The sequence below is a fragment of the Lissotriton vulgaris genome, chromosome 1_1, assembly GCF_964263255.1.
Source record: "Lissotriton vulgaris chromosome 1_1, aLisVul1.2, whole genome shotgun sequence".
Taxonomy (NCBI): domain Eukaryota; kingdom Metazoa; phylum Chordata; class Amphibia; order Caudata; family Salamandridae; genus Lissotriton; species Lissotriton vulgaris.
Window position 1 is genome coordinate 4,334,225 of NC_141685.1, and position 27,887 is coordinate 4,362,111.

At 48.5% G+C, this 27,887-nt stretch overlaps 1 protein-coding gene across 1 annotated transcript in view; it reads left to right on the forward strand.

The window, feature by feature from the left end:
- LOC147736928 (E3 ubiquitin-protein ligase TRIM39-like) overlaps window positions 1–27,549 on the forward strand; it is a 299,338-nt gene extending 271,789 nt beyond the window's left edge. The window contains exons 8-10 of the mRNA XM_086934083.1: window positions 9,845–9,916; window positions 11,133–11,159; window positions 26,588–27,549. Of these exons, the coding sequence (XP_086790209.1) occupies window positions 9,845–9,916; window positions 11,133–11,159; window positions 26,588–27,102 (614 nt within the window). The 3' untranslated portion in view covers window positions 27,103–27,549. The remainder of the gene's footprint in view (window positions 1–9,844; window positions 9,917–11,132; window positions 11,160–26,587) is intronic.
- The last annotated feature ends 338 nt before the right edge of the window (window positions 27,550–27,887 follow it).

Consider the following 27,887-nt stretch of genomic DNA (forward strand, 5'->3'; position numbering starts at 1 on the left):
TCCTACGGGCCGCGAGAGAAATGGAGTCCATCACCATTGAAAATAGTCGTGTCTCCATCTACCCCGACTATACTCCGCAGGTGCAGGAGCAACGGAAGTCCTACCTGGGAGTCAAGCAGAAACTTCGGAACATGAAGCTGCAATACATGCTCCTTTACCCGGCCAAACTCAAGGTGCTCTCCCAAGGGCGCGCTCACTTCTTTGAGTCCCCGGCGGAAGTGTGGGAGTGGCTCGAGATACGGGGAGACGACCTACCTCCTGGAGAGCGGGGTGGCCCCCGCGAGACCTGGGGGACCCGGCCCCCGAGGCGCCGGCGAGGCAGAGGGAGACGCAGGTCTGGATCCCGGGGTTCACCCGAGTCCCGGATTACCGTGGGCGAGGATGGGGCGCTCCACGTGAGACCATCGACGGCGGGGGCCGCTTCGGAGTCACCTGAGGCCACTGCACCTGGCGAGATCCTGGTCCCGGATACCTTGCAGGAAACCTTGCTGGAGGTACACTCTGCTCCCCCGGTGATACCGGAAACCGCCCTCTCCGAACCACGGCCCGAGTGAACTCTGATATGAGGTACTGTCTTGTTAAAATGTTGTTGCCCTGGGGGGTTGGGTGGGTCGCCCCCCCTGGATTTTGCCTGCCCAGTGCTGTCCCTGCCTGGCACTGGGAACCCTGGTTGGTGGGCTGAACAATGGATGGACATCATGTTGGCCGAGGCGAGGTGGTGAGAGGTCCAAGAGTTTATGGCGTACCGTCGCCCAGCATTGGTATTGACTTTCATGAACATTCCCAGAGACTGTTCTGGAACATTGGGTCCTCGGGGAGTTGGGGGAAAGGGTGGGTGGGTTTTGGTTGGTTGTGTGTGAGTGTGGGGTGCGTGGGGTGTATGGGGTGGCTGTGCACGTCCTGGCACTGGCAGGGGAAGGGCAGGGTAGCGTTCTTGGTTGTTGCTGTCCTCTTGCTCGCGGGTGGGGGGGGGGGGGATTGGTTTTGATGGGGTGTTGGGTCCTTTGGTTTTTGGAAGGCACTGGCGTGGGATGACCGGGTTGGTGTGTTTTTCTGTTGAGTCATTCCTCCTTATGGGTGGGGGGGGGGGGGGGGGGGACTGATTCTGGGGTTGGGTGGTTGCGGGTGTTGTGGGGATGGGGGGAGTTGTGGGGGGTATTTGTTTTTGGCATAGTGTATACTACTGTTCGTGCCCCTAGGAGGCTGTTTGCAGAAGTGAGACCTGGGTGCCCGGATGGGCATGACCAACGCTTATGGGATTCAAATTTTTAACTTGGAACGTGCGTGGCCTGGGTACTTGCTCCAAGCGGCATAGGGTGCTATCCTTCCTTCGTCGGCATGGAGTATCAGTGGCGTGCCTGCAGGAAACGCATTTGAATGAGGAGGGTGCTCTTAAATTGGCAAGGAAATGGAGGGGTCAGGTGTTCCATTCCTCCTTCTCTACCTATGCTAGGGGGGTCCTGATCTGGGTGGCACCGGGGGTACCCCTAGCAGTCCAGTATGTAGAGGCTGATGTTGAGGGCAGATATGTTCTTATACGTGTGAAATTGGATGGGAGGGACTTCCTGCTGGTGAACTCATATGCACCTAACATAGATGACCCGAGTTTCTTTACCGGCCTGCAGGAGCTTATAGCGACGGACCTGGAAGCCCCCCTCCTCTGGCTTGGAGATTTTAATTGTGTACTGGATCCACTGCTGGACAGGCATCCCCCCCGGGCGGGTACAAAACCTCGGATGACGGCACGACTCCGGGAGGTAATGGAGAATCTGGGTGCTGTGGATGTCTGGCGACTCGGCAATCCGGGACTGAAGCTTTACACTTGCTATACCCCCACACATAACACACATAGCAGGCTCGACAGGGTCCTTGCGGCCAACATTGGCGCATCCCTTGTTTTATCGGTCACACATCAGGCCCGGTTCTTATCCGACCACTCGCCCGTGACGTGCACGGTGCAGTGGGTAGACCGCTCCTCCCGCCCAAGGACCTGGCGGATGCCAGGGGATCTTCTGCAGGATCCGGTGGGACGGGAACATGTGGAGACGTCCCTGCGTAATTATCTGGACCTGAACTGGGAAGTGGGTGATAGCCCTTTTGCGATCAAATGGGATGCCCTTAAGGCAGTCGTGCGGGGCGCTTGTATGGGTCTGACATATGGGGTTCGCAAACAGCTGCTCCGTGACCTCGCGAGTGCTGAGGAGCGCCTCAGCCACTGCCAGTCCTTATCGGACCCGGATGGGTCGAACATGGACTCTGAGCGGACAGCCCGAGAAGGCGTCCATGATATCCTAAACCGGCTGGATAGATTCACTCTTGGTCGATATCGCCAACGCCTTCACCGTGAGGGGGACAAGTCGGGCCGATTGCTGGCCTGGATTCTCCGAAGAGAATCGGCCCCTGCGCGGATTGTTGCGTTGAGAAATCCCGCTGGGGTCCTAGTACACTCGGAACGGGACCTTCTTGCGGTGCTCCGCACACATCTGCAGAAAGTCTATACTGCTGACCCCCTGGTGACAGAGGCGTCCTATCAGCCATACCTCCGGGATTTGCCCCTCCAGACCCTCTCTAAAGAGGATGCTGAGGACATGGATACCCCGGTGACGCTTCATGAGGTCAAGGTGGCGGTGGCCGCCCTGCCGAAGGCTAAGTCGCCGGGTGGAGACGGTTTTCCACCAGAGTTTTACCAGGCGTTTGTTGATACTCTCGCGCCCCATCTCTTGCAGGTTTACCATGAAGCGATGGTGCGAGCTGCGCTCCCGCCCACCATGCAGCAGGGTGAGGTCTGCATGCTCCTGAAACCGGGTGGGGATGACTGTGATCCTACGGCCTACCGGCCGATCACTTTAATCAACACCGACGCCAAAATTCTTACTAAGATCTTGGCCACCCGGCTGGCTCCGCATATGACCCACTTGGTTCATTCTGATCAGTGCGGGTTCATTCCGGGCCGCAACACCGCCATGAATCTCCGGCGTCTGAACCACGTTCTACATGAGGTGCGCGATAGGGAGGATCCTCAGGTCCTGGTCTCGATAGACCTGGCTAAAGCTTTCGATACAGTTAGCTGGGGGTACCTATTGGAGGTGCTTCGGTTAGCGGGGATGGGGCCCCTTTTCTGCACCTGGATTCGGATCCTTTATAGTGCGCCCACGGCCAGGGTCAGGCTCGGAGCGGCCCGCTCGGAGGAGTGGAGGTTGGGCAGGGGCACCCGTCAGGGGTGCCCCCTGTCACCGCTCCTGTTCGCTCTGGCGATCGAGCCCCTCGCAGTGACACTACGCGCGGAGATGGCACCCTGGGGAATACGAGTGGGGGATGTGGTACACCTGGTTTCGCTTTATGCGGACGACGCATTGTTCTACCTGACCTCCCCGCGGGAGTCGCTGCCGATCCTGTTACGCCACTTGGAACGCTTTGGTGCAGCTTCTGGGCTGCGTCTTAATCCTGAGAAATCCCTGATCTTTCCCCTTGCGGGATGCGGTGAAGACCCTCGTGTGGGTTTCCCGCCCCTGGGGCTGCGGTGGGAGATGGAGGCCTTCCGCTATTTGGGTATTCAGGTGGCTGTCTCTGATGAACAATTGCTGGCCCGCAACGCCGACCGTGTGCTCAGTTCCCTACAACAATCTGTGTCCTTTTGGAATACGCTTCCTCTCTCCCTCATGGGACGATTGGCCGTCTCAAAGATGGTGATGCTGCCTAGAATATTGTATATCCTACAGAATACCCTCTGTCCTCTTCCCCCTCGAATCTTCAACAAGCTTAACACGATGCTTACCTCCCTGCTTTGGGCAGGCAGACGCAGCAGAGTTGCGCTGCGCACGATGGTCAGGCGCTGGGAGGAGGGGGGCTTGGAGGCCCCACGCTTTGATCTCTACTATTACGCGGCCCAACTTATACCGGCTGCGCGCTGGTTCGCGGGCGCGGAAAATTGGGAATTGCAACTCCTGGCTGGTAGCGCAGATGAGAGGGCGTTGCAATTGGCTCTGATGCGTGGCAGAGGCGCGGATGGCAACCTGCCGTATATTGTTCGGCATACTGCGGGGATCTGGCAGCGAGTGGTGGAAAGAGTGCTGAGACGGGCCCCTTTTCATAGGGAGCTGCCGATATGGATATTGGCACCGGTCGCTCTAATGGAAGAGCACATGTCGTTTCGGGAATGGCGTGAGGGCGGCTGCGACACATTGGCAGACTTATATCCGGACGAGTCCTTTGTGACCCTGGAGAGAGCTGTTGAGGCCTTCAGTCTTACAGGGGGCCAATACCTTCACTATGGGGGCCTGCGGGACATGGCGAGAGCGACGTGGCCACAGTTCCCTGAGGCGCCCCAGGTGTCCCATACTTTGAATATCTTGCTATCGTGCGGCGCGGGACGGCGATTGATAACGCTTTTCTATACAGCGATGAGAAGCGACTCGGCGCCTCCGGTGTCTCCGTCCTGGGCGGCGTGGGAGGCAGATTTAGGGGTTGCCTTGGACCCGGGACAGCGGAGGCGGATAGGGACGCTCACCAAGAAGGTATCGTGTAACGCACGTTTCAAATTAATCCATTTTAATTTCATGCACCGCACTTACGTAACCCCAGTTGCTCTGCGCCGTATTGCGGCGGATAAATCGGATGCCTGTCCTCGGTGTGGTTCAGCAGGAGCCGGATTTCTCCATCTAGCTTGGGAGTGCCCGCTGGTCGGGGACTTCTGGAGGGTAGTGGTGGCCTACATCCGGAGGGTCACGGGACTGCGGCTTGACCTGTCCCCGATCCATTGCTTGTTAGCCCTGGTCCCCAAACCTAAGAAGAGGAATCTGTCATATAAAATGCTGCAGCTGCTCTTAGTGCTGGCTAGACGGCGGGTGGCTATAACCTGGATGGGACAAAGGGCGCCAGATATGACATTATGGCTTCGGGATGTGGGGGAATGGACATTGGCTGAAGAAACGCACATGCAGCATACGCGTAGGGATGAGCGGCTACAGGAGGACTTACTTGCATGGCGTATGATGTGTGCGGTGGGGTCGGCTGACAGCGACTCCGATGCTACTAGTGCTGCATTGTTCTCGTCCGAGGAATCGGGACCTGAGGAAGGGGTGGCGGGGGAAGGGGAGGGAAAGTAGGGGCTGGGGTACTACCCTGATGACTACGCACATGTTCCTTATGTCAGTTTCTGTACTTGCACTGTATCCCGTGGATCTGATTCTTGCGTTTCCTGTTCTATCTGCAACTGTTGGAGCCGGGCTGGGGGGGTGAACAGCGTACACATGTATTTTCTGTACTTTGATGCCAATTTTGGGGAGGGAACGTATTGTTTATTCTGTTGAAACAATAAAGTTTTTTTTTTCTTCACCCTTAAAAAAAAAAAAAAGTTGCGAAATGCCCAATGCAAAATGTTGTACAATCTCAGCCTCATGTTGATTTAGATAAAGCTAAAACAAAAAATAATTATTTCCTTGATTCAGTGGCTTCAAGAATCAAAGATGATACACGAATCAGGAGAAGACCAATTTCCTTACAAGATTTTGTTTAAATTTCTTTTGTGTGTTTTTCCCTTTAATGGGGGGGATGTGTTACATTCTGTCATAGTTTCATTTATGTATTAGCCTTGTAAGACTGTTCCTTTAATAGCATGAGACATGTTATGTTTCTGATTACATTCCAAGTTCTGAACAGAGCTTTCCTCATGTTGCATTCTGTATCTTATGTCAGTTGAATCCTGATCTAGCTGTACAAGGATCTTGTGCTGTGCTGTCAAATACACTTCTTAAAGCTCAACCTTTTCTCTGGATTACTACACATGCACTCAGGGAATGTGTCTTGGAATGAATTTATTTGCACATGTTGTGCCTGTGGTCATTTTGTCCTGCCCCATGATTGCTAAGGACTGTGACAATGTGACGTGCTCATGTGAAGTAATTGTCAATTAAGGTGTTCCTACGGGCTATTCCTACTGCAGCTGCAGTGGGGTGTGGTCCACCTGCCTCATCGTCCTCATCATCGTCCGGTGCATCTGGCACTTGTATCCATGGGGCATTGGTGCTTACACATATGTTGTGCAACACACAATATGCAACGATCATGTTGCACACGATGTCTGGGCTGTACAGGAGCCTTTCCCCTGTGATGCCAACGTGACTTGAACATGCCAAATGTGCATTCCACAATGCCCCTGATGCATTTGTGTTCGGGGCTCGGAGGGGTGTCATCATCCAATGGCAGAGTGCATATCCTTGGCCACCTGTGACAGTGAAGAGATTTGAATCAATAGTTGGTCGTGCATGACGTGTTGGTGGCTCACTGGTTCATTGGTGTGTGAGATGTGTGACTTAGTCACTCATGGTTAACATGTACTGCTTGTAGCAAATGAGCTGCATCAATGTGTATTAAGTAGCCTCACTGCTGCTCCTCCATCCTCGAGCCTATTCACTTGTGTGCGCAGCACAGTTGCATCACTTGCACACCATTGTCATACCTGTTTGCGCAAGTCCACAAGCCTGACAACGACATTGTGAGGTTGTGCATTCAAGATGGACGTCCACGTGTGTGTAGGCCTATGGTAAGGATAGGGCGGACACAGATGTAGAGTTCATGGCTGGCTGAACTCCCCATGCGGTTGAGGGTAGACCTTTGGCTTATGCTGCTGTAATAGCGACACATACAACAGTTGGCATGTATGATCTCGGATCCCAGCGGGCTTGCGCTCCTTCATTTACCCCTTTGGGGAGCCTGCACTCTGGAGGCATGCTACATTTCAACATTGTCCATTGCGGACGGGTGGCACCGACCCAACAACAGAGACACCCGCATTACTTACTTCCTTGGCAAGGTTCACACTTAACCACCCCCAGAGCCCCAGGTTGATTAACCACACCCCTATGCTGGACTGTCATACGCCAGTCCACTCCGCTTATGCTTAAAGGGCGGTACGACACAGCTACATGTCCCAGGTCGTCCCCAGGTGACATGGTTGCATCTGCTGTACACAGCACAATGTAATGTGGTAGGGCCCAGGGCCCTCATGTATACATAATGACCACAAGGACACATTTAGATAGTTTGTGGAACTAGCTACGGCACGTGTGCTCTGCCCCTTTTATTGCCAGGGTAACATGTCCAGTGTCGCCTGTGCTGGTTGGGTATGGGGTGAGTGGTCGGTGCTTGCAACAACTACAACAGTGAGTAGCCAATCAGAAGTTCAAAGTTTAAACAGCAAGGGTCCATGACTTGAGCTGCACAGAGTTAGTGGCCCCGGATGTACTGCACCCGGCACAAGCATACCACCACGGGACGGTGGCTTGCGGTGCACTGAGGTAGAGCCACGAGAGCTGAGCGGGTCCTTGGCGATGTCCAAGGTGAATGTTGCAGGGGGTTGCAGGGGTCAGTGGAAGGTGTTCTTCCAGGGCATAATGCAGAGGGCAGAACCAAGCAGAAACAGGCGATATGGAGGAGATGAATGCTACAGACTCATTCTTAACACCAAGTGAGTATCAGCTACATGATGATGAAGACAACCCCCCAGGCCATATACTCAGAAGCCACCAGAGTTCAACCAGTGAGTGTCCATGAATTTCGGGGACAGAGCTAGTGGCACCAGGGCTGAAATGGGATGCAGTCTGCGATGAGGCCTGTACAATGATATAAACTCTGCCATAAATTAATCAAGACGCAGTTCTACATGTGTGACCTACTTGTCCGCAGTGTAGGCCGGAGGCATCAGTCAGCAGGGGCACACAGCGACGTGTCTTTGGCTTGCAATGCACAGAGTTAATGACACCAGAGCAGTTGTTGGTAATGTTCAATCACCTCCCTGATGATGATCCTTCTTTCCTCGGGGCTGAACTATTACTTCCTCTTACCCCTCTCCTTGCATACAATTATATAAACTCTGCCATAAATAAATCAAGAACCAGTTCCAAATGTGTGACCTACTAGACCGCAGAGTAGGCCGGAGGCAGCGGTGGGGTATATCAACGAGTAAGGAGTGAGGGGGGCCTGTGTCGTGGAGGACAAGGTTACCGGCCTCAGGCTTGGAGCTTGCACCGGCACATGGTGGGCCCTCTTTGACACACGCTGGTGTCGCCAGTTGAGCAGTGAGGCCTGGACACGCAGGGGCAGCCAAGACAGGTCTGAGGACCGGTGGCCCGGGTTGCAGCAGTCACACAGGATTCCAGGCAACACCTCTCATGACGTCGGCCTCATGGCAGGGTGAGAGGTGCCACGCTGGCAGACACATTGGCCATTCCAGAAGGGAGCACCGCCAGAGCTATGTTTTTTTTATTCGCACTCCTACGCTAGCCTGGCATACGCTGGGCCAGCCCACTACGCTCACGCTTACGGGGGGAACTTAACAAGCTACATTTCCGTGACCTTCCTCACTGGCCCTTTTGGGGCTCCGAGCTACATGAACAGTAGTTCCATGGCATCTGTTGTTCTTCAGGTGTGGCTCTAGGCTGGGCTCCCTTTTATGGTGCTGGTTGTCCTCTGACTTTACACCAGGTCAGAGCAGGTGTTAAATCTCTGCTGCTAACGCACCTTATCGCCTGTATTGGGATCTTATTGCCGATCTGGCTGGTCATTGAGAATGCTGCGGAGTGGTGTTGTCGCGGCTTTTTGCTTGTGAACGCCTACTCTGCATATCATTAGCGTTAGTTTACGGGGTCATCTGTGGTGATGTTTTTTGCGGCTGGTATTGCAGGAAAACTGGTAATATTGGCTGTTAGCACCAGCTTGCGAATAGGGTGATAAATGTATCGCCACTTTGGCTACAATAAAGTGCCGCTAACTTGTCGATAAGTGGGATTCTTAGTAGAATTGATTACTGTAACGCGTTGCTACTTGGAGTACTGCAATATGTGCTAAAAAGATGCTGTGAGTTCAGGCCTCAGCCTCGAAGTTGGCACTTTCTTTATAAAGGAGCCCATAGAGCCAGGGCAACTGCAAGGTGATAGTGCACTTTACTTTGTATTTTTACAGCTCTGGTGCACAATGTGCTGCCAAGAGCCCATGCAGGCACCCTTGCAAAATGGTGCAAGGGTGCCTGTGTTGTAAGAAGTATTGTTTTTGTGCAGGAAGGCATACCTTCCTGCACATACCTTCCTGCACTAAAACAATCCCCTGAGGCATTTTCACCATTTTGCAGAATGCAGCACACATACAAAAAAAAACGGGAAATAAACATATCTTCCCTTGTGGCACCTCCCCTGGAGATGTACAGCAGTTCTGTTGCATTCCCACGTCTACCAGTAATGGCAGATTTGGGAATGTGCCAAAAATCCCTGGGGCAAAGTAACGCAACGCAGTGATTTGAACTGATGTGAGATTTGGTTTGAGCTGAGTTGCGGTTTGGGATTCCAAAGTACTTGGGGGCAGATTGACAATAACTGGAGCATCCCCAGGGATGCGTCAGTTATTGTGCGCCGCAACTCCGCCACCCATGGTGCGCCGCATTTACGTGGCGCAAGTCCGACATAAATCTGCCCCCAAGTCTACTGTGAATCTGCTTTTAAAATGTTTTAATTCTCCGTGTTTTCCTCCTGTAAACTGTCTGTAACGTGCCCTGTAAAGTGAAGTATCATTATTGCTCCTATCAGAGATTTGAGATAATAAAACAGGAATCAGTTCCACTGTTCCTAAATAATTCTGGTAAATATTATTTTTGTTTTTATGAACAGGAGTGAGATGCACTCAGGGAATGTGTCTTGGAATGAATTTATTTGCACATGTTGTGCCTGTCGTCATTTTTTACTGCCCCATGATTGCAAAGGACTTTGACAATGTGACATGCTCATGTGAAGAAATTGTACTAATGCTCTAATAAATATAATCATATAAATAATTGCTTCCATTTTCTTTACTCCAGAGCGGAATATCAGAAACATTGTGGTTGGCTTCTCAGGACAAAGAAGGGAGCCCAGGCTAGAGACTCTGGAGGGTATGTGCAGCTTCCCTAATGACCTTCTGTGGAATATTCCATACTCCTGACTCTTTCCGCACACTTCACAATAGCCATAGGTACCTGCAGGTGCATAAAGGCCAAATGTAACCCACAGGGATGGTCAGATATTTGACCCTCATCATGTTAAGGCCCATCTTTCTCTCACTGTTGAACAGGAACTGTTTCATACTGATGCAATTAAAATGTTCACTTGAGAAGTTACCCGGAGCTAAACCAATTGTACTCCTTGAACTAGGGGGCATATCAGCAATGCTTTGAGATAACTATTGCAAAGCGCGCTTAGCGCTCCTTTCCCTAACGCCCGCTATCACAGGTTTTTATGACGGAGATATCGCGTTATTAGCAACGCGTTTCTCCAAGGGGATAAAAATTCCTACGATAGCGGGGAAATCGCCGTTTTGCAGCTAACATCACTGGTTTGTCCAGTGATGTTCCCTGCAAAACGGCGATAACCTTGCTTATACAACCCATAGGGTCGTATCAGCAGAATCCACACCCTGTGTTAGGGGTGACTAAGTCAAGAATTTAGCAGACGTTCTTTTTTGGAGAAAACAGCAGTTTTCTCCTAAAAGTAACGTCTGCTAAAATACTAAGGCATCCTTGCTGATAGCGCGAAGCTGCGCTATTGATGTCCTGACATGTGGTGTATGTCAAGAATACCCACTTTGTATCTCATTAGAGATGCAAAGTTAGGCGTAGTGCAAAAGGGTGATAACATGCAAATATGCCTGTTAGCACCCTCTTGCTGATAGGGCGATGGTTTTATCTCCGCTTTTCTGGCTTTTAAAGCCAAAAAAGCGGAGATAAAGCCCTATAAACCCCAGAAACCTGATGACCCATAACATTTCAGTGTAGTTTAAATCCCCCTATTATGTGGGTTATGTGAACTCCACTGGTAGAGGCTTTCCTGTCATATTTCAGATCCCTATTAGGCAGATTGTGATATTAGACCCCATTAACAACATGGAAGCTTTGCAGAACGTTCACCACATTTGATCTGCTCACTCTGCCAAGTCTTCAGTCTACAAAGGCACTGAACTAATATGTCATTCTGAAACATTATGCTTAATATTTATAATAATATAAATAAATATCAAATTTAAATTTATATTACAAATAATAGTTCATTAAAATACTTCACATGTTTTTCCTGTGCATGGTATAACATTTGAAGCTTTTGTCTTAATTTCAGAGAGAAAACATCTTGAAAATTGTAAATGTAAGTACTTTTCTGTCAAGTTTCAACTGTTTTTTTAAAACAATTATGATTGCAGAACTCCAAAGAGGTCCACATAAAAAATTACATACATATAGATTTAAAAAAGGTTCTAATTTACAATTGAATACACATAATAAAATACACCACCCCACCAAGAGGTCTACCAATCATATAAGCTATCTAAGGTATAAAACCTTTCATTTAACAACATTCCAACAAGCAGCAACATGTTATTCCACAAAAAGAATATAACGTGTCTTTCTTGCAGCAGGAATTTAAAAATTACATGAAATAAATAATTTATATACCACGAATAAGGCATTACAAATGGCTGATCCATAAGATGTAAAAAATACCCATATAGAAATGTAAATGTAAATGTATAGGCATTTATATAGCGCACTACTTACCCGTAGGGTCCCAAGGCGCTTCGACCGCTGCGAAACCCTTCCTGGCTTCCCTGAGAGATGGTCCCTTAATGGGTATCTCCAGGGTGAGACCAGGCATCCCCGGCGGTCTGGTGGGGCCGTTAGTGAAGATGAGGCAAGCTAATGCCCAGAGTTGCCGAGTGTGATCGCTGATCAGAGTGGGCACCGAGGCGAGAGAATTATCGAGTCCGCTGACCCTGGTCCAGAAACCTGCCGCGCCGGGAATCGAACCCTGGTCCCGGGCCGTCCTCTGCTCTCGGGTCTGCCGCCTCTAACCAGTGAGCCACACTACTTCACTCTCAGCCTCTACAAGGTACAAACTAGTGCACCTTAACATAATTTTAGGAAGCACTTAAAAATGTTACAAATTATTTTACTAAATGATTCATTTGGGGGAGCACAAAGTGATTGTAGTACTGCTGATGCTGAGAGGATAGATAACTGCAAATTTCTTGGCTTCAGCCATCTCTGCTGACATAATAGCAAACCAGAACAAATTAATAAAACATAGTTAATATCTTGTCTTGACTGCATGCATAGTGGATAGGGGTTTGAAGCAGTCCGTGTGCTAATGTCAATGTCAATGCCAAAGATTTTTATATAGCGCAACTTATCACCGGAAGGTCTCATGGCGCTTCCAAGGCCTGGGTCAGTGCATGAGTACTTGGGTACTGACTGAATGATGACAGTACTGCATGGAGAGTTTCTGGGTGAATGTATAAGTGGTTGGGTTTTGACGCAGTGAATGGATTAGTACATGGTGCTGAATGGGTCACTGGAGGAGTGCTAGGGGAGTTACAGGGTGTTTGCCGAAGCGTCACTCTGCCCCGATCATCACCTATACCCCGGACCAACTCCACAACCTCCAGGGACCCTGGCCCATCGCAGCCTCCACTCGTTCCCGCATTTTCTCTCTTGGTCTCTCCCCTGCCGCTCCCTCTCACATCCCCCTTCCTACAGTTGACCTCTCTCTCTCGCCCAGTAGCATCACCCTTCCCTTGTAGTGCAGACATCAAGGAAGCTAGGTAATCTGTCAGCATAGTACTTTCAACATCAGTTATCTTGCGGGGCATAGGCGTACCCCACATATTTGGGGGACGACCGAAAATTATTTCATAGGGGGATAAACCAGTTCTGGAATGGGCTACCATTCGCATATAAAAGAGGGCAACCGGCAGGGCTACCATCCAATCTATGCCTTTTTCTGCACAGACCTTCGCTAACCGTGTTTTCAGAGTCTGATTGTGTCGCTCGACCAAACCAGCTGCCTCGGGGTGTCGTACACAGTGGAATTTCCACTGGTAACCTAACAAGAGTGATACCTGTTTCATGAGCTCGGACGAGAATGGCTGTCCATTATCAGAGTACACGACACGGGGCAAACCATATCGCGGGAAAAATTCACGAACCAACTGTTTGGCAGTGGTTACAGCAGTGTAATCTGGGACTGGATATGCTTCTGTCCATCTGGAAAGGGCACATACAACTACGAGGACATACTTGAATCCTCTACATCTGTCCAGCTGGATATAATCCATCTGGAGGATTCCAAAAGGATGATCAGGAGGATGAAATCCACCTTGTTCCACGGGAATGCCTTTGCCTGGATTGAACTGACAACAGATCATACAGGTGCGCACTTTCTGTTTTGCTGCTGCACGTAAATGCTTGTTGAACCAAAGATTCTGGATGCTGTCTAACATGGCTTTTTCTCCTAAGTGTGCTGGACTATGTGCTGTGTTAATGATAACTTGAACCATAGAGTCGGGGAGGAACCATGTGGCTCTTCTCTTCGTCATCCATCCCTGATCTGTCTGGATCCCTCCTTGTTCAGTCCATTTCTTGATTTCGTCTGGAGTGGCATGTGTCTGTATGTCGATTACATCTTGTGTGGGATCCTTAACTGTCATGCAATGTGTCAGTGAAGTTACTTCAGTCTTTGTCGTGTCAGCTGGAATGTCTGTATGAGTCTGAGCTGTGAGTTTAGCTGTTCGATCTGCCAGGTCGTTACCCTGGGAAATAGTGTCGATGACTTTAGTATGTGCTTTGCACTTCATGATGGCTATGGCTGTAGGCAAATGTATTGCTTCTAACAGAGCTTGAATGAGAGGACCGTGTTGTATCTTGGCACCGTGAGAAGTTAAAAAACCTCTTTCTTGCCAGAGAACACCGAAGTCGTGAACGACTCCAAATGCATACTGTGAGTCTGTGTATATGTTTACTTTTTTGTTCTTGGCTCGAATACAGGCTCGGGTCAGAGCGGTGAGCTCTGCTGCTTGAGCAGACAGTGTGTCAATACGATGTGTTTCTATGACTTCAGTTTCAGTGGTCACTGCATATGCGGCCACTAATTCTCCTGTGTTTGTTCTCATACACGAACCATCCACGTAAAGTGTCAGGTCTGGGTCGGACAATGCAATGTCTGTCAAGTCTTGTCTGGGCTTTGTCACAGTATTAATGACTTCCACACAATCATGTGGTGCAGGATCAGTTGTACTTGAGGGTAACAGTGTAGCAGGGTTGAGTATGTTGCAACGTCTGATCTTTATGTGTGGTTGGAACAGTGTCAGTTCATAACCTGTCAGCCGTGCTATGGTTAAGTGCTGAGTCTGGGTTCGGTTTAGAAGGACTTCCACGGAGTGTGGAACTTGTACTGTCAGGGGATGTCCTAACACTATCGAGTCGCTTTGTCTGATAGCTAGAGCTGTGGCTGTAACTGATTTTAGGCACGCAGGCAAGGCCTGGGCTACTGGATCCAATGTACTAGAAAAATAAGCACAGGGCTTGTGTTTTCCTGCTTGATCTTGTGTGAGGACAGATAATGCTGTGCCATCACGTTCTGTGACAAAAAGTGTAAAAGGTTTGCTGTAACATGGTGTCGCTAAAACAGGTGCTTGACATAGGGCTTTCTTGAGTTCATCAAAAGCAAGTGTATGTTCCTGAGTCCAAGGGAGGACAGTCGAAGACGCTGCCTCCTGTGTTGTCAACTGTATGAGTGGCTTGGCTAGATATGCATACTGAGGAATCCATTGTCTGCATTAAGAAGTGAGGCCAATGAAGGCCCATACTTCCTTTTGTGTCTTGGGCTGTGGCAGATGTGCAATTAACTGGATGCGGTCTGGTGTCAGCTGTCTACCCCTCTTGGACAGCAAGTGTCCTAGGTATACCACTTGCTGGGCACAGAATTGTAGCTTCGAAGGGGACACTTTATGCCCCTTTTCGGCCAGAAAATACAAGACTGTCAGTGATGCGCGTTCGCAGTCACGTTCGGACCGTGCTGTAATTAACAAGTCATCAACATATTGCAGTAGGGCAGTGTCAGTAGGCATGTGAATACTGTCTAGTTGTCGTTTCAGGGCTTGACTGTAAATACTAGGACTTTCGGTGAACCCTTGAGGTGCACGTGCAAATTTGAAGCTTCGGCCATTTAAACAGAATCCGAAAAGGTACTGGCTTTCCGGATGGATGGGGACACTAAAGAAGGCGTTCTTAAGGTCAATTACAGTAAAAAACGCTGCTTCGGAATCAATGGCAGTCAATAGGGAAGAAATGTCTGGCACTACTGGGTACTGGGGAATGATGCATTTATTTAATTCTCGAAGGTCGATCACCAGTCTGTAGACTGGAGGTGCATTTGGGTCAGTTCGTTTAAGAATCTGAATGATTGGAGAATTACATACATTGGAGTCAGTTTCTACAACTACTCCTTGAGCAATCAGTTTGTCAATAATTTTCAGTAAGGCTGCTACAGCCTCAGGTGGCAACTTGTATTGTCGGATTCGGGGCAGAACAACACCTTGCTTGAGAGTGACGCGATAAGGTGTAATGTGCATACAACCTACATCAGTTGGACCTTGGGCCCATAAATGCTGTGGTACATTCTGCAATCTCGGATCAAAATCTCTCAACACATAATGACCTTTGAAGTCACGTAAAAACAATCTCACTCCTTCCGGAGAACAACATATCACTGCTCCCAGTGCTTTCAACGTTTTAATACCAAGCAGATTTTCAGGACATGCTTTCGTAAGTAACAAGTCTGTAGTACGAGATAACGGACCAATTTCTAGGGAAACTGGCTTTGACACTTTGTTAACAATAGGCTTTCCTGAAAAACCCAGGGAAACATTCTGTGAGCCTGAGAGGGGTGCCCCTGGAACCTCGTCATGACTGATGGTAGTTCTGCTCGCCCCTGTGTCAATCAAAAATTTTCTGTCTTTCCCTAATACCTGACTGTGTACATAGGGACCCTCTTGATCTACAGGAACCTCAATAAGAGGCAAGCCAACCCCCCTCTCTAGGCTGTTTCATGAGTACTGCTGATAATCGGGGTAATCTGACTGTGCATACTGGTACATTTGCTGTGTGACATGTTGTGTGGCAGCAATGGGTTGGGGTTGCGGTACAGCTACTGTCTGCTGTGTATTCTGTGGAGGTTGCGTATTCTGTGGAATATACTGTGGAACGTGTTCTTGTCTAGGAGGACGCGGTCTTTCTTTCGTCCTACCTGTAGCAATATTGTGTTTCAGAACCAGATATTCGTTTATATAGTGACCTGGCTGTTTACAATAATTGCAATTCCCTTTAACAGGAGCTGCAGAAGGACTAGTCTGTGTCGTACCCTTCTTCTGGCTGTCTGCTGGGACGGACTGGGCAACTAATACTTTCATTTTCGTATCTTTCATACGCCTCTGTTCATGTTCATGTTCCTCTCTAATTCGGTTTTGGTGATACTGTAACATTTGTAACATTTGGGAAGGGGTATTTGCTTGCCATGTACTCTCGACCTTCAGTACTCTGTTTTTAACTTGTGGTAAGGAATTCTCGACTAATTTGGTCACGAAAAGATGTGGATATGATTCACTACTTGTTTTCAGGCCGCTATTAATAATGAAACATTTCTCAAATCTAGAATAAAAATCACTAGTGTCTTCATCTTGTTTCTGTTTGCAGGCTGAGATCACATCCCAGTCTTCTTTTTTAACTGTCAATAACCTAGGCAAGACCTGTACTAATAATCCTGGTAATGCTTTAGCATGTTCTCCAAGACCAATACCTGGGACTCGTGTGTTTTCTTCGTTTTCTAATACTGCCCAATCGATCTTTTTCTCTCCCACCTCCCATTCTTTTTCTTTAAGTTTTTCGTAAATGCCAGCAGGTAACAGTACTTTTAACATTTTAAGAATATCAGGATATGTGTAATCCCCCATGAGTAACATGTCTTTTTTAATTCGCTGTGGAATCCATCTGGATCTTTATCATGACAGGGCACTAATTTCTTCATTTCCAATAATTCCATTTTGGTCAGGGGGGTGTATACGAATACTCGTTGAAGCTCACCCCCTGGGGTCTGGACGGGATGAACTTCTCGCAAGGGATTCTGTCTGTCTATGTAGAATGGTTTCCTTACTGGGGGTGGGACAGGAACAAAATGTGGAGTTAGGAAAGTTTTGTATTTGTGGCGTTGTTCTAGAATGGTATTAATTAAATCGGTACCCAGGCCTCTCCATCTTTTTAGGAGTAATTCTTCCAGTATATTATATAGGGGACCTGGATCAGAATGCTGACTTTCATATAGTGTAATGAGATGTTGGATCATGTACATACCAGCTAGTCGCTGTTCGTCTGGGGAAAGACTCAAAAATGTTTGCGCTACTGAATCATCTTTATATATATTATTATTTCCAGCCCATTGGACTGCTGACCGTGCTAGTTCCTGATCACGCATGGTACTAAGTTCACTGTAACCTATTCTTTCTTTCAGTATTTTATCAGTGGCTTGGAATAAATGTTCAAGGGAACATTGTTCTGGTATGGGAGAAAGAAAACGTTTCTTGTTTTCTAGGCGAATGGGTCTGTCAAAAGGTCTTGCTCTACCTACGTACGCTATTCTGTCTGGGTCTTCTTGTGCATCTTCTATATCTTCTTCCTCTGTGGTTTCACTTTCCTCTTTCTCGGCTTCCCTAGCTGCATTTTCTTTTTCGTGTATTATTCCAATTTCTTTACGGATCTTTCTGTACATGGATTCTATACAACTTTGTTTATTATGTTTACCATCAGCTATATTGTTACTCCAATTTATCAGGATGTCCATCTCTTCTTTGCTTGTTCCTGGCCGATCTCGTTCCCTTATCAGACAATTTATCAAAAACTGTAAGATCATTCTTTGTGTCTCAACCTTGTGGTGTGCCATGGCCTCGCGAATGCATTCTGGTCTCTCCCCCGTTCTAATAAAATGATATATGTTGTCTAAATGTTTAGTCATTTCTGGTAAAAGAATCAAATAGTTTGTAACACGTCGTAGACGTAATGAAAATAACATCATATCTTCTTCGCCTGGTACTGAATCATATCTACAATCTGTAATGTACTGTCTAAGGGTTGCGAATGTCGCAGCTTTGGGTGTACGCTGTAATGCTGCTTCTCTAAGCGTCATTCGTTTTACTTGAGGCGGGGTGACAGGGCGACCTCCTACGGCGCCTCCTGAAGCGGAAGCATAACCATCAACTAGCTGTGCTGTTACTACTGGTGTCATAGCATGAAAAGTAGGTGTAGGTAATGTAGGCAGACTCTGGGTTGCAAGTGTAGAAAAAGGATTGGTAGGACCGACAGCAGGAGGAACAGTAGCAGTAGTAATGACAGGATGGGAAACGACAATGGGTGGAGGAGTCGAGTCTTGAGGGAGTGGGGGTAACGTATCTTGAACAGGCTGGATAGGCTGATGCATATTATTAGCAGGTGGTACGCGTACATTGGTATATTCTGGAGCTACATCATCTAAATAGGAAGAAAGGAAAATGTCCGCTGCGGTCTGTTTGTGACGGAGTTTAGTCGGGACCAATGGTGGCGGTAAATTACGGGATACTTCCGGGGTCGCCCTGGGCAGGCCCTCGGCAAGAACAGGATACATACCTGTAATAAGGATATTTCTTTGTCTGTCTTGTTGCTCTATTCTGACTCGTTCTCCTTCTTCTAGTAACTCTCTTTCTTTAGCTTTTTCAGATTCTTCTCTACTCTTCTCTGCTTTCCTGATTTCTTCCTCTGTTCTTCTATGCGCTTCTTTACGCCACGATTCTATGGCATCTTTCTGGGATTGTCTGGCTTTCTTTTTCCATAGTTCTTCTTCTCCTCTCATGATGCAATCAGCATCCCATGTCCCTGAGACAGGCCATCTATACTTCTCTTCCAGATCCCTAGTATAATCTACCCACAAATCTAGGTACAGTATGGCATCTAAGCCGTGCTTGTGGTACATAAAATGTCCGGGAGTGTCCCTAGGTGGGACGGGAACTGCTTCTTCGAGTATCCCTTTCCTAGTTCCTATCTGACGTAATTTTGAGAACAGCGGCATTTTTGAATTGACTTGAACGTGAACACAATGAACACAGTAATGAATAGCAAACAATCATTCATACCACGACATTAAACACATTTAAAACATTTCAGACTGATATTACCTGGAACATAGAAAACACAAACTCTGAAAATCTCGAGAAACAATACTAGAATACTGGATTACTAGATGCACTGCTAAAACAGTACAGACAATACCGGTCCCATTAAGAGACACGTCATACCGCGTTCACCTAAGTGAACACGTCTGGACCAGGTCTGTGTACCCAGACCTGTCTTGACCGGGCACAAATTAATGAACCCGTCTAGATGCGTTCCCAACAACGGTACTCACCGGGAAGCAAAACTGAAGGCCTCGGAAACTGGACTGGACTGGACCGAGTCGGACTGCGATTTCTCCTACGCATGCGCTTCGGAACAGGTGGGCCTCCGGATACCTCGAACCTTGCTCTCTCGACTTGGGGCTCTGGTCGGGATCCTCCGCATTCCTCACCGCCTCGTCTGGATGCCGGACCGCAGTATCCGTCTCCTCCGTGGGCCCGAGGGAGATAGCAGGAAAACCCGCAGATGCGCGCAGGATCCGTCGCGGCTGTAGAAGGGGTCAAGGCCTGCGTTACATCGCCGGCGAGTGGGGAAGGGGGGGGGTCCCTGTTCGGGCGCCAGGCTTATGTGGTAAATAAAATTACCGGACTATTTTTCCATGCATTAAATAACAATAAGGATAGCTCAATCAAATGAGAGGCAGAGTCCGTGGTACCTGAGTCATACGGGCTTTAATGAAATGCCTCGAGGCATGGGACATCGGGTTCCATCACCACTAAGGTTCAGGAAGGGACATTCAACTTTTTATTAACATCACACATTATATATAGTAAAACAGTATAATTGAAATGAATACAGTAGGCGTAACAGGTGAAAAGTAAGAGATAAGAACACATGTGCGTAACAGGAGGCGTGTAAGAAGGGCGTACATGTGGGCGTGCACTTGACATGTCAGAGAAACGACACAAGAAACGTCACAAGTGGGTGGATGTATAGGAGGATTCTGCAGGGTCAGCAGAAACTTTTATTCTATATGCGTGCACAGCTGGCATGACGTGTAACTGGGGAGAGCTGGGGGCTTTGACTTTAGCTCTAGTAGAAGAGTCTCGATGTCTGGGATGTCAGAACGACCTATACCTATAACCTATCTGATATCTCATGTTTGGAGGATGTGTTGTCTGAAGTAAAAGGTCTCTTGGGCAGGGGCCATACATCACTGAATGCTAGGGAGTGCATACGTGTCTTGGTACAATGCGCGGGGGCCATGGGCCTACCATGGTAACGGGTGCTGTAAATCGCTTGCATGGAGACAGGAAGGCAGGGCCCTTTACTCTGCAGCCGGGAATATGTTTACCTATTTCACTAGACTGGAATGTGTTTTCGAGGAGGCTGAGCTGATAACTATAGGCAAAATACTGTCTTGGCAGGCAGGCCAGGCTGAGCCGGGCACCGCTTCGCTGGGCAGGAAGTAAGGCAGAGGTCAGGGATGCATACCTAAATGGCAGCTTTCAGAGACAGAAGAGACTTCGGAGCCTCAATTCAGGGCATAGCTTGGCAGAGCCAGGAAAACATGGCTTCGCGTTAAAAGTGCACCATGTAAAGACGTTGGCAACATAGGTTTAGAAACCAAATTAATGTTGCTTTCTTGGAGAACTTGGTAGCTAACATGTTAACGTTGGACGCAAATGCATTTGTGTCTTCATTTTCGGCCATGGAGGGAAAATGCACGGAGGTCATGCACATACATGGGACGTTGGGGTACACGATAGGGGACATACCTGGTCATATAAAATTCGATTTACCTCAAACCCCTAAATCCCTCACGGCCTTTTACCTCAACACCCGGTCAGCAGTCGCCCATGCACACGAACTCTCGGTCGTGCTGGATCTTCAAGCCCCTAATCTTCTCTTCCTAACGGAGACCTGGTTCGGCGACGACTCCCTCCCCGCCCTACTAGCCACCTTACCGGCCTCTTACTACGCCCTTCGGGCTGATCGCCCTTCCGGCAGAGCTGGGGGCAGCGTGGCGGTCATCGCACGCACCGATCTTCCCTTTCAAACCCTGTCCCTGTCTGATCTCGCGACCACCGAATACTTGGTTATTCGCACTACCTCCATCACTCCTCCTCTGACCTGTTTTCTCACTTACCGTCCTCCTCAATCCCCTTTACAGTTTCTCTCTGACTTCTTGGAAGTCCTGGCTACCATTACAGTTAATAATTCTTCTATCCTACTCCTTGGCGACTTCAACTTCTGGCCCTCCGACCCAGCTGAATGTTCGTCCTCAAAGGAATTTTCTGAAACCCTCCAGTCCCTCAACTTCACCCCTCATGTCCACTCCCCCACCCACATCAAAGGTCACACGCTAGACCAGATCTGGTCCCTAAACTGTCCCGTGGAATCCCTCTCTATTTCACCTTGCACATGGTCCGACCACCACCTTATCTCATTTTCCCTACCCATTCACCCCCCAGCCAAGCCCCCTCGCCCCAAAAACATCTGGGTTCGTGCATGGGGCCATGTCAACCCGGAAGACCTCTCTTCCCTTCTTATCACCTCCCTCCCTTCCCTGCAGGGCCTCTCTACTCTCTCCCAGGCCGAGGCCATACACCAGTGGCTCTCCGCTGGCAGTGACTCTGTTGCCCCGCTCAAACGTATTACCTCCAAACATGATAAGGATGCCAACCGGTGGTTCAACGCAGAGCTTAAGGCCACCAAACTTACTGTACGTCGCGCGGAGCGGGCTTGGAGGAGAAATTACTGCCCCACTCTAAGACTGGAGTACACCAACATCCTTACCCAGTACAAAAAAGACATCTTGGAGGCCAAAACCGCCTACTTCTCCTCCAAAATCCTTGCTGCAGAAAACCAGCCTAAGGAGATTTTCACGATTGTCCATAACCTGGCGTTCTCGGACAGAACAACTTTGAAGCCCGCCCCCTCCGAGGAACTCTGCCACTCCCTCAACAACTACTTCATCCATAAAATTGCTACTATTAAAGCCAACATCCCGCCCCTTCTCCCTCCTTTGTTGACCCCCAATGTCCCCCTCACAAGGGACAACTCACTGCCCTTCCCCCCATATCTAAGGAAGCCTTGTCTTCCTTAGTACCTTTGGTTAAATCTGGCTCTCCTCTTGACCCCTGTCCTGCTCACGTTCTTCGCCATATTTTTGTTACCTGCCCGGACCGCCCCCTTCACCTCCTCAACAGTTCTCTGGCTCAAGGTGTGGTTCCATCCCCCTTGAAGTCTGCGGTTATTGTGCCGATTCTAAAAAAAACCTGGGGCAGACCCTTCTGTCCCTGCCAATTTCCGCCCCATCTCCCTCTTACCTTTTCTGGCAAAGGTGCTCGAGCGCCATGTCACCTGCGCTCTGAGCTCCTTTGTAGAGACTCATGGAGCCCTCGCTCCCCGCCAGGCCGGCTTCCGCCCCGCACACTCCACGGAGTCCGTTGTCATCTCGGTCTTGGACAACCTCAGGGAGGGTATGGATACCAACCAGCGCCAGGCCCTAGTACTCCTCGATCTCTCAGCCGCCTTTGACACGGTGGACCATACCATCTTGCTTTCCCGTGTCAGGGCGGCCGGGATCGGGGGGACTGCCTTGGTCTGGCTATCCTCCTTCCTGAGCGACCGCACCCAGGCCGTCCGCCTGGGTGACTTTACAGCGGACGTCCGGAAAGTTCAGTGCGGGGTCCCCCAAGGCTCCTCCCTTTCCCCCCTCTTGTTCAATCTCTATGTTGCCCCTCTTATCTTTTCTCTTCAACAAATGGAGGTCGCCGTATTTAATTATGCGGACGACCTCCAGCTGGTCTTTAACCTCTCCTCCCCCTCTTCTGTCCTTAATTTTCAATCTGTCATGCTCCACATCCGGGACTGGATGAACCACAATCACCTTAAACTCAACCCGACAAGACCGAGCTGGTGTTGACGGGTGGTTCATCCAGCCCCTGGTCCTCTCTCTTCTGGCCCCCTTCTCTTGGCCCCTCTCCTGAACCCTCCACCTCTGTCAAAACCCTCGGCATAAAACTCAACTCTCAACTCACCCTTCACTCCCAGGTTAGCTCTGTGGTATCTTCCTCTTTCCTTTCACTGCGCACTATACGCAGGGAGTCCCGTTTCTTCACCTTCTCAGCTCTCAAACTCATCACCTTAGCCATGGTGGTGTCCCGCCTGGACTACGGCAACGCCTTATATGCAGGTATCCCTGCATACAGCTTACGGCGTTTGCAGCAGATACAAAACCAGGCGGCCCGCCTGGTCTTCAATCTTCCTAAATTCCACCGTTCCTCCCCCCTCTTGAAATCCCTACACTGGCTCCCTGTGCGAGCCCGGATCCAATTCAAGCTCGCCTCCATCACCTTCTTGGCCCGTCTGGACCTGGCTCCAGCATTCATCTCTTCAGAGATCACCCCCTACGTACCCACCAGGGAACTCCGCTCGTCCTCTCAGTCCCTCCTCACTATCCCACGCTACCGGACAAAGAAGTGGGGAGGCTCGAAATTTGCTACCCTTGCCCCGATCCTCTGGAACTCCCTTCCCCTGGATCTGCGATCCATCACCCTGTACCCGCAATTTCGTAAACACCTCAAGGCCCACCTGTTCACAAAGTCTTTTGACTAAATCCCCAGCAGTCTCCCCCGTCTTTTAGCCCTGGATCTTGTCAGCTGTAGCGCCAAGAAACCGCAGGTGTATGAGCGCTTTACAAGTATTTTAAAACTCAAACTCAAACTGTGTATGTATACTGACTAGGGAATTGCAGGTGTAAAAAACAAGTGTGTAGGTGGTTAGAGGACTGCATGCATAGTGGATAAGCTTTGCGTGCATCTCTGGTGACAGATTGCAGCAGCGTGAATGTGCAGCTGTCACCTCCTTGTCGCCATGCCACATGCCCCTGCTCTCTGTTGTTTAGTTATCATGACACAGTTCCACCATGTAAATGGGTTGTAATAGCACGCGATGTGCAACCGCCATGTGTGCTCATCGTTGTAATGGGTGTTCACCTGCATATTGCCCCCTGGACTTGGCCCCCTGGGGGCTAATTAACAACGAAGCGCTGGAACCCCACTTAGTTTTAGATGTTCGGCAGCAGGATTTGCAGATCTTGTGCGCATCCAGCGATTAAAAAAAAAATTAATACTTTTGTTTGGGCCTTGGGGGTCCTTGTGGGATCTCCTGAGCAGGCCTAGGGGGTGAGGGTGTTTCTACACTGCCCCCTTAGCGTGTTTTGCACATTTCTTTCACTGCTTTCCTGTGCCTCGGTTCTACCGAAGCACAAGATGGCTGCCAACACATCCTGGTTTGAAGTGTTGACAGCCAATTAGCATAAAGCTTGTGCTCGGGAGGATCCGGGCCCTAGATATATATTTGTTTTTACTTTTGAATTTCTCAGCAACTACTGAACGGATTTACACCATTCATCAAAAATGCACCTTATGAATCAAGGGCTACCTCTTTGCAAAATTTGGTGAAATTCCGTTCAGCAGTCCGGGCTGCAGCTGCGGCAAAGTTTCCTATTCGTAATTGCATGGAGAAAACCCGTTTTGGGACCCCCATTTCTTCTCAGCCCCCTCTTGACGAATCATGTGAAACGATAAGGATAGGAGCGGGCCATAAGATTTGAAAACATTTCGCAAAGATTCGTCAATGGGCGCCAAAGTTATTGGGAATAGATTGTTGCGGATTTCCTATGGAAAATTGGTCCTAACTATAACTACCTACTGGTGATATTGCTTGTTATTGAGTTAGTGGTATATTACATCTTAGAACGAGTAATAGGATGTGGTTTCTTTAATCTAAACATACAGGGTGTTGTGGAATGCACACCTCTTTACACTTGCTCAACTTTAGTTTGTCTGAACGTACTCCAATATGCGTGCAGCTTGGTCCCAGTGTCATGCCCAAAAGACACTGAAAAAGTTAACAACATGAACATGGGACTTTTCTTCGACCCAGACCCAATGCACAGCAAAATGTGCCACATTAGCAAAGATTATTACCTTTTAAACCACTTTGACTCGTTTCATTCATTCTTGTCCTCATCTTTTTGATTCAACTCGCTTAGTTTGTTGTCCCCACTTTACGTCGTGCGCCTTTTTTCCACGTTTCTAATGTTCAACCTGTGCCACTCCGGGGCTCTTGAAAGAACATGACTGATGCGAAGTATCGTAAAGGGCGATGGTTTATTAAATAAAACCCAATGTATTTTGGGCATGAGGTGCCCTTCTTCGGGTGTCACTGTAAATGAACAATAAAGGTAACAGTCCATCAGAATACATCATGCTGCATCATGAAGTTGTCTCACTCAATCTCATATTAACTTTAACCCACAAATAACATCTCTTTATACAGCAATTTTGTCTTAACCGGCACTGCACCCTCCATGATCATACTCTCTACCTCTCCCCATTTTCAATTAATGCTTTTACACTCCAATGATAGCTCCCCTCCCTCTCCTAGTTCAACCACCGGTGATCAGTCATGGCGGTGAGTTCGGGTATTATACTTCTATTTAACACTTTATTCCTTGGCTCTCCCACTGCTTAACATATTAACTAACACTTTGCTATGCAAGGTATGAAGATGAATCTTAAATTCATGCTCCTAGATGTACAGGTACCTGCCAGAAACTGTTTAAAAACCTAGATGTGAACGGGCGGTTTTTAAACGGTTTCTGGCAGGTACGTGTACATCTAGGAGTGTGAATTTAACATTCATCTTCATACCTTGCATAGCAAAGTGTTAGTTAATATGTTAAGCAGTGAGAGAGCCAAGGAATAAAGTGTTAAATAGAAGTATAATACCCGAACTCACCGCCATGCCACGCCTGAAACATCACTTGGTGTCCCTCCGCCCTTGGAAGCCCCCACGGACCGCACACGCAACCTCAGAATCATCCTGGACTCCGAACTCAAAATGGACCACCAGGTCAAAGCCATCACCTCCTCCTGCTACCACACGCTCCACTTACTCCACAAGACCTTCAACTGGATTCCCCACGATCACAGAAAAACCATCACAGATGCCCTCATCAGCAGCAGACTGGACTAAGGCAATACACTCTAAGCCGGGATCAACAAGAGCCTCACCCACACCTACGGGTCTTACATTGGCTCCCCGTCGATAAGAGAATCACCTTCAAGGTTCTCACCCATGACCACAAAGCCCTCCACAAGATTGGACCCGCCAACCTAAACCACTGCCTCACGTTCCACATTCCCCAACGTTCTCCCTTGTGAGGGTACCTCGGATCAAGAAAACCAGAGCAGGAGGATGCTCGTTCTCCCACCTCGAGGCCAAGGTATGGAACTCCCTCCCGCTCCACCTCCGACAGCCCACATCACTCCCATAGTTCCAAAAGGACTTCAAGACCTGGCTCTTCCATGGCACTCTGTGACCCTCCAGACTGCTGCGGACCCCCTCTCCCTTACTCCTACCCCCAATGCCTTGAGATCCTTCCAGGAGAGTAGTTTGCTCTCTACAAGCTGATTGATTGAATGACATTGCACTCCACTCTGTACAAGTATGCAATATTAAGTTTCATTTTTATTTATACCACTTCCCCCACATATTGATGGCTTTATCTGTTTTGTCTTTTCTTTGCAGTGCTTGTGACTCTGGATCCAGACACAGCTAATGAATTACTGGCACTTTCTAAAGATGGAAGACAAGTGAAATTCACACACTCAGCACATCCCCTTCCGGATAATCCCAAGAGATTCACTGCTGATCCCTGTGTGCTTGGGTTGGAAGGAATCTCCTCAGGAAGGCATTACTGGGAGCTGCTCCTGATGCGGGGGGAGGGCGGCTGGTCAGTTGGAGTGGCGGCAGAGTCTGTGAAAAGGAAGGGTGGGATCACCCACTCACCTGAGCATGGATTCTGGGCCGTGAGGTACCCCTCCCCTCTGTTCCAGTATAGAAACCCCATGAAGCTAGGGGTGTACATAGACCATGAGGCAGGCCAACTTTCCATATATGATGCTGCTACAATGGAAATGGTATATGAAGTGACAGATGCAGACTTCACTGGCACAGTTTACCCATATTTCAATCTCTGCAACTTCTGGGGTGAAACGGAGGTCAAACTTATATGTCAGACCCCTCAAGAGACCGTACAGTAATTTGCTATATGCATATAACTTCAAATATTTATATTGTAGAACATTGACCAGCTATGTTTATTGATGATCAATGTACTGTTCAATAAATCTAATTGTAATGCAAAATACAGTAAAGAAGAGAGGAAACTGTCACATTTGCAGAATACAGTCTTTTTAGGAAAAAAATAATATAAAAAGTGCAGACAGTAGCAAGAGAAACATTCTAAAAATGTGTAGACGATTAACTATTTGCATTATAAATAACCACACTAAGTAAGCATATCATTCTAAAGTGTGTAATATGATTATTATTCCAATTATTGAACAATAAAAATGTTTGCTGACATTGCTGTGAGACTTCAATTTGGCTTCAATGTAGGGTAACCAATGCACCTGATATTCTATTTCATAAATTATGTAATGCAGCTCTTATTACATTGGCGGCAAAGGACAGTCTTCATTACATTCAGAAAAGAAAAAACTCTTTCATACTCCCCTTTAGTGCATACAGAAAAGACATTCAGACCTATGCTGAGTGCTCTCATCGTCTGACTCATCCCATGGCTTCCACGAAACACAACTGTGTGCCAGCAGGACTCCACATTTCTTCATGACAGAAAACATATCAAAACCAGAGCTTCTTCTTGGAAATGAGTCAAATATTGTAAACAGTCTTTTCCTAGATGACGGCGGGATTTATCGCACCAGTCGTCAGATGAAATTTTGTTGCTTTATACTGGGCTGACGACGAAGTGAGATGGTCTAGACGATTGAAAAAGGGTCCAATTTGATGACTCCTGACGGTA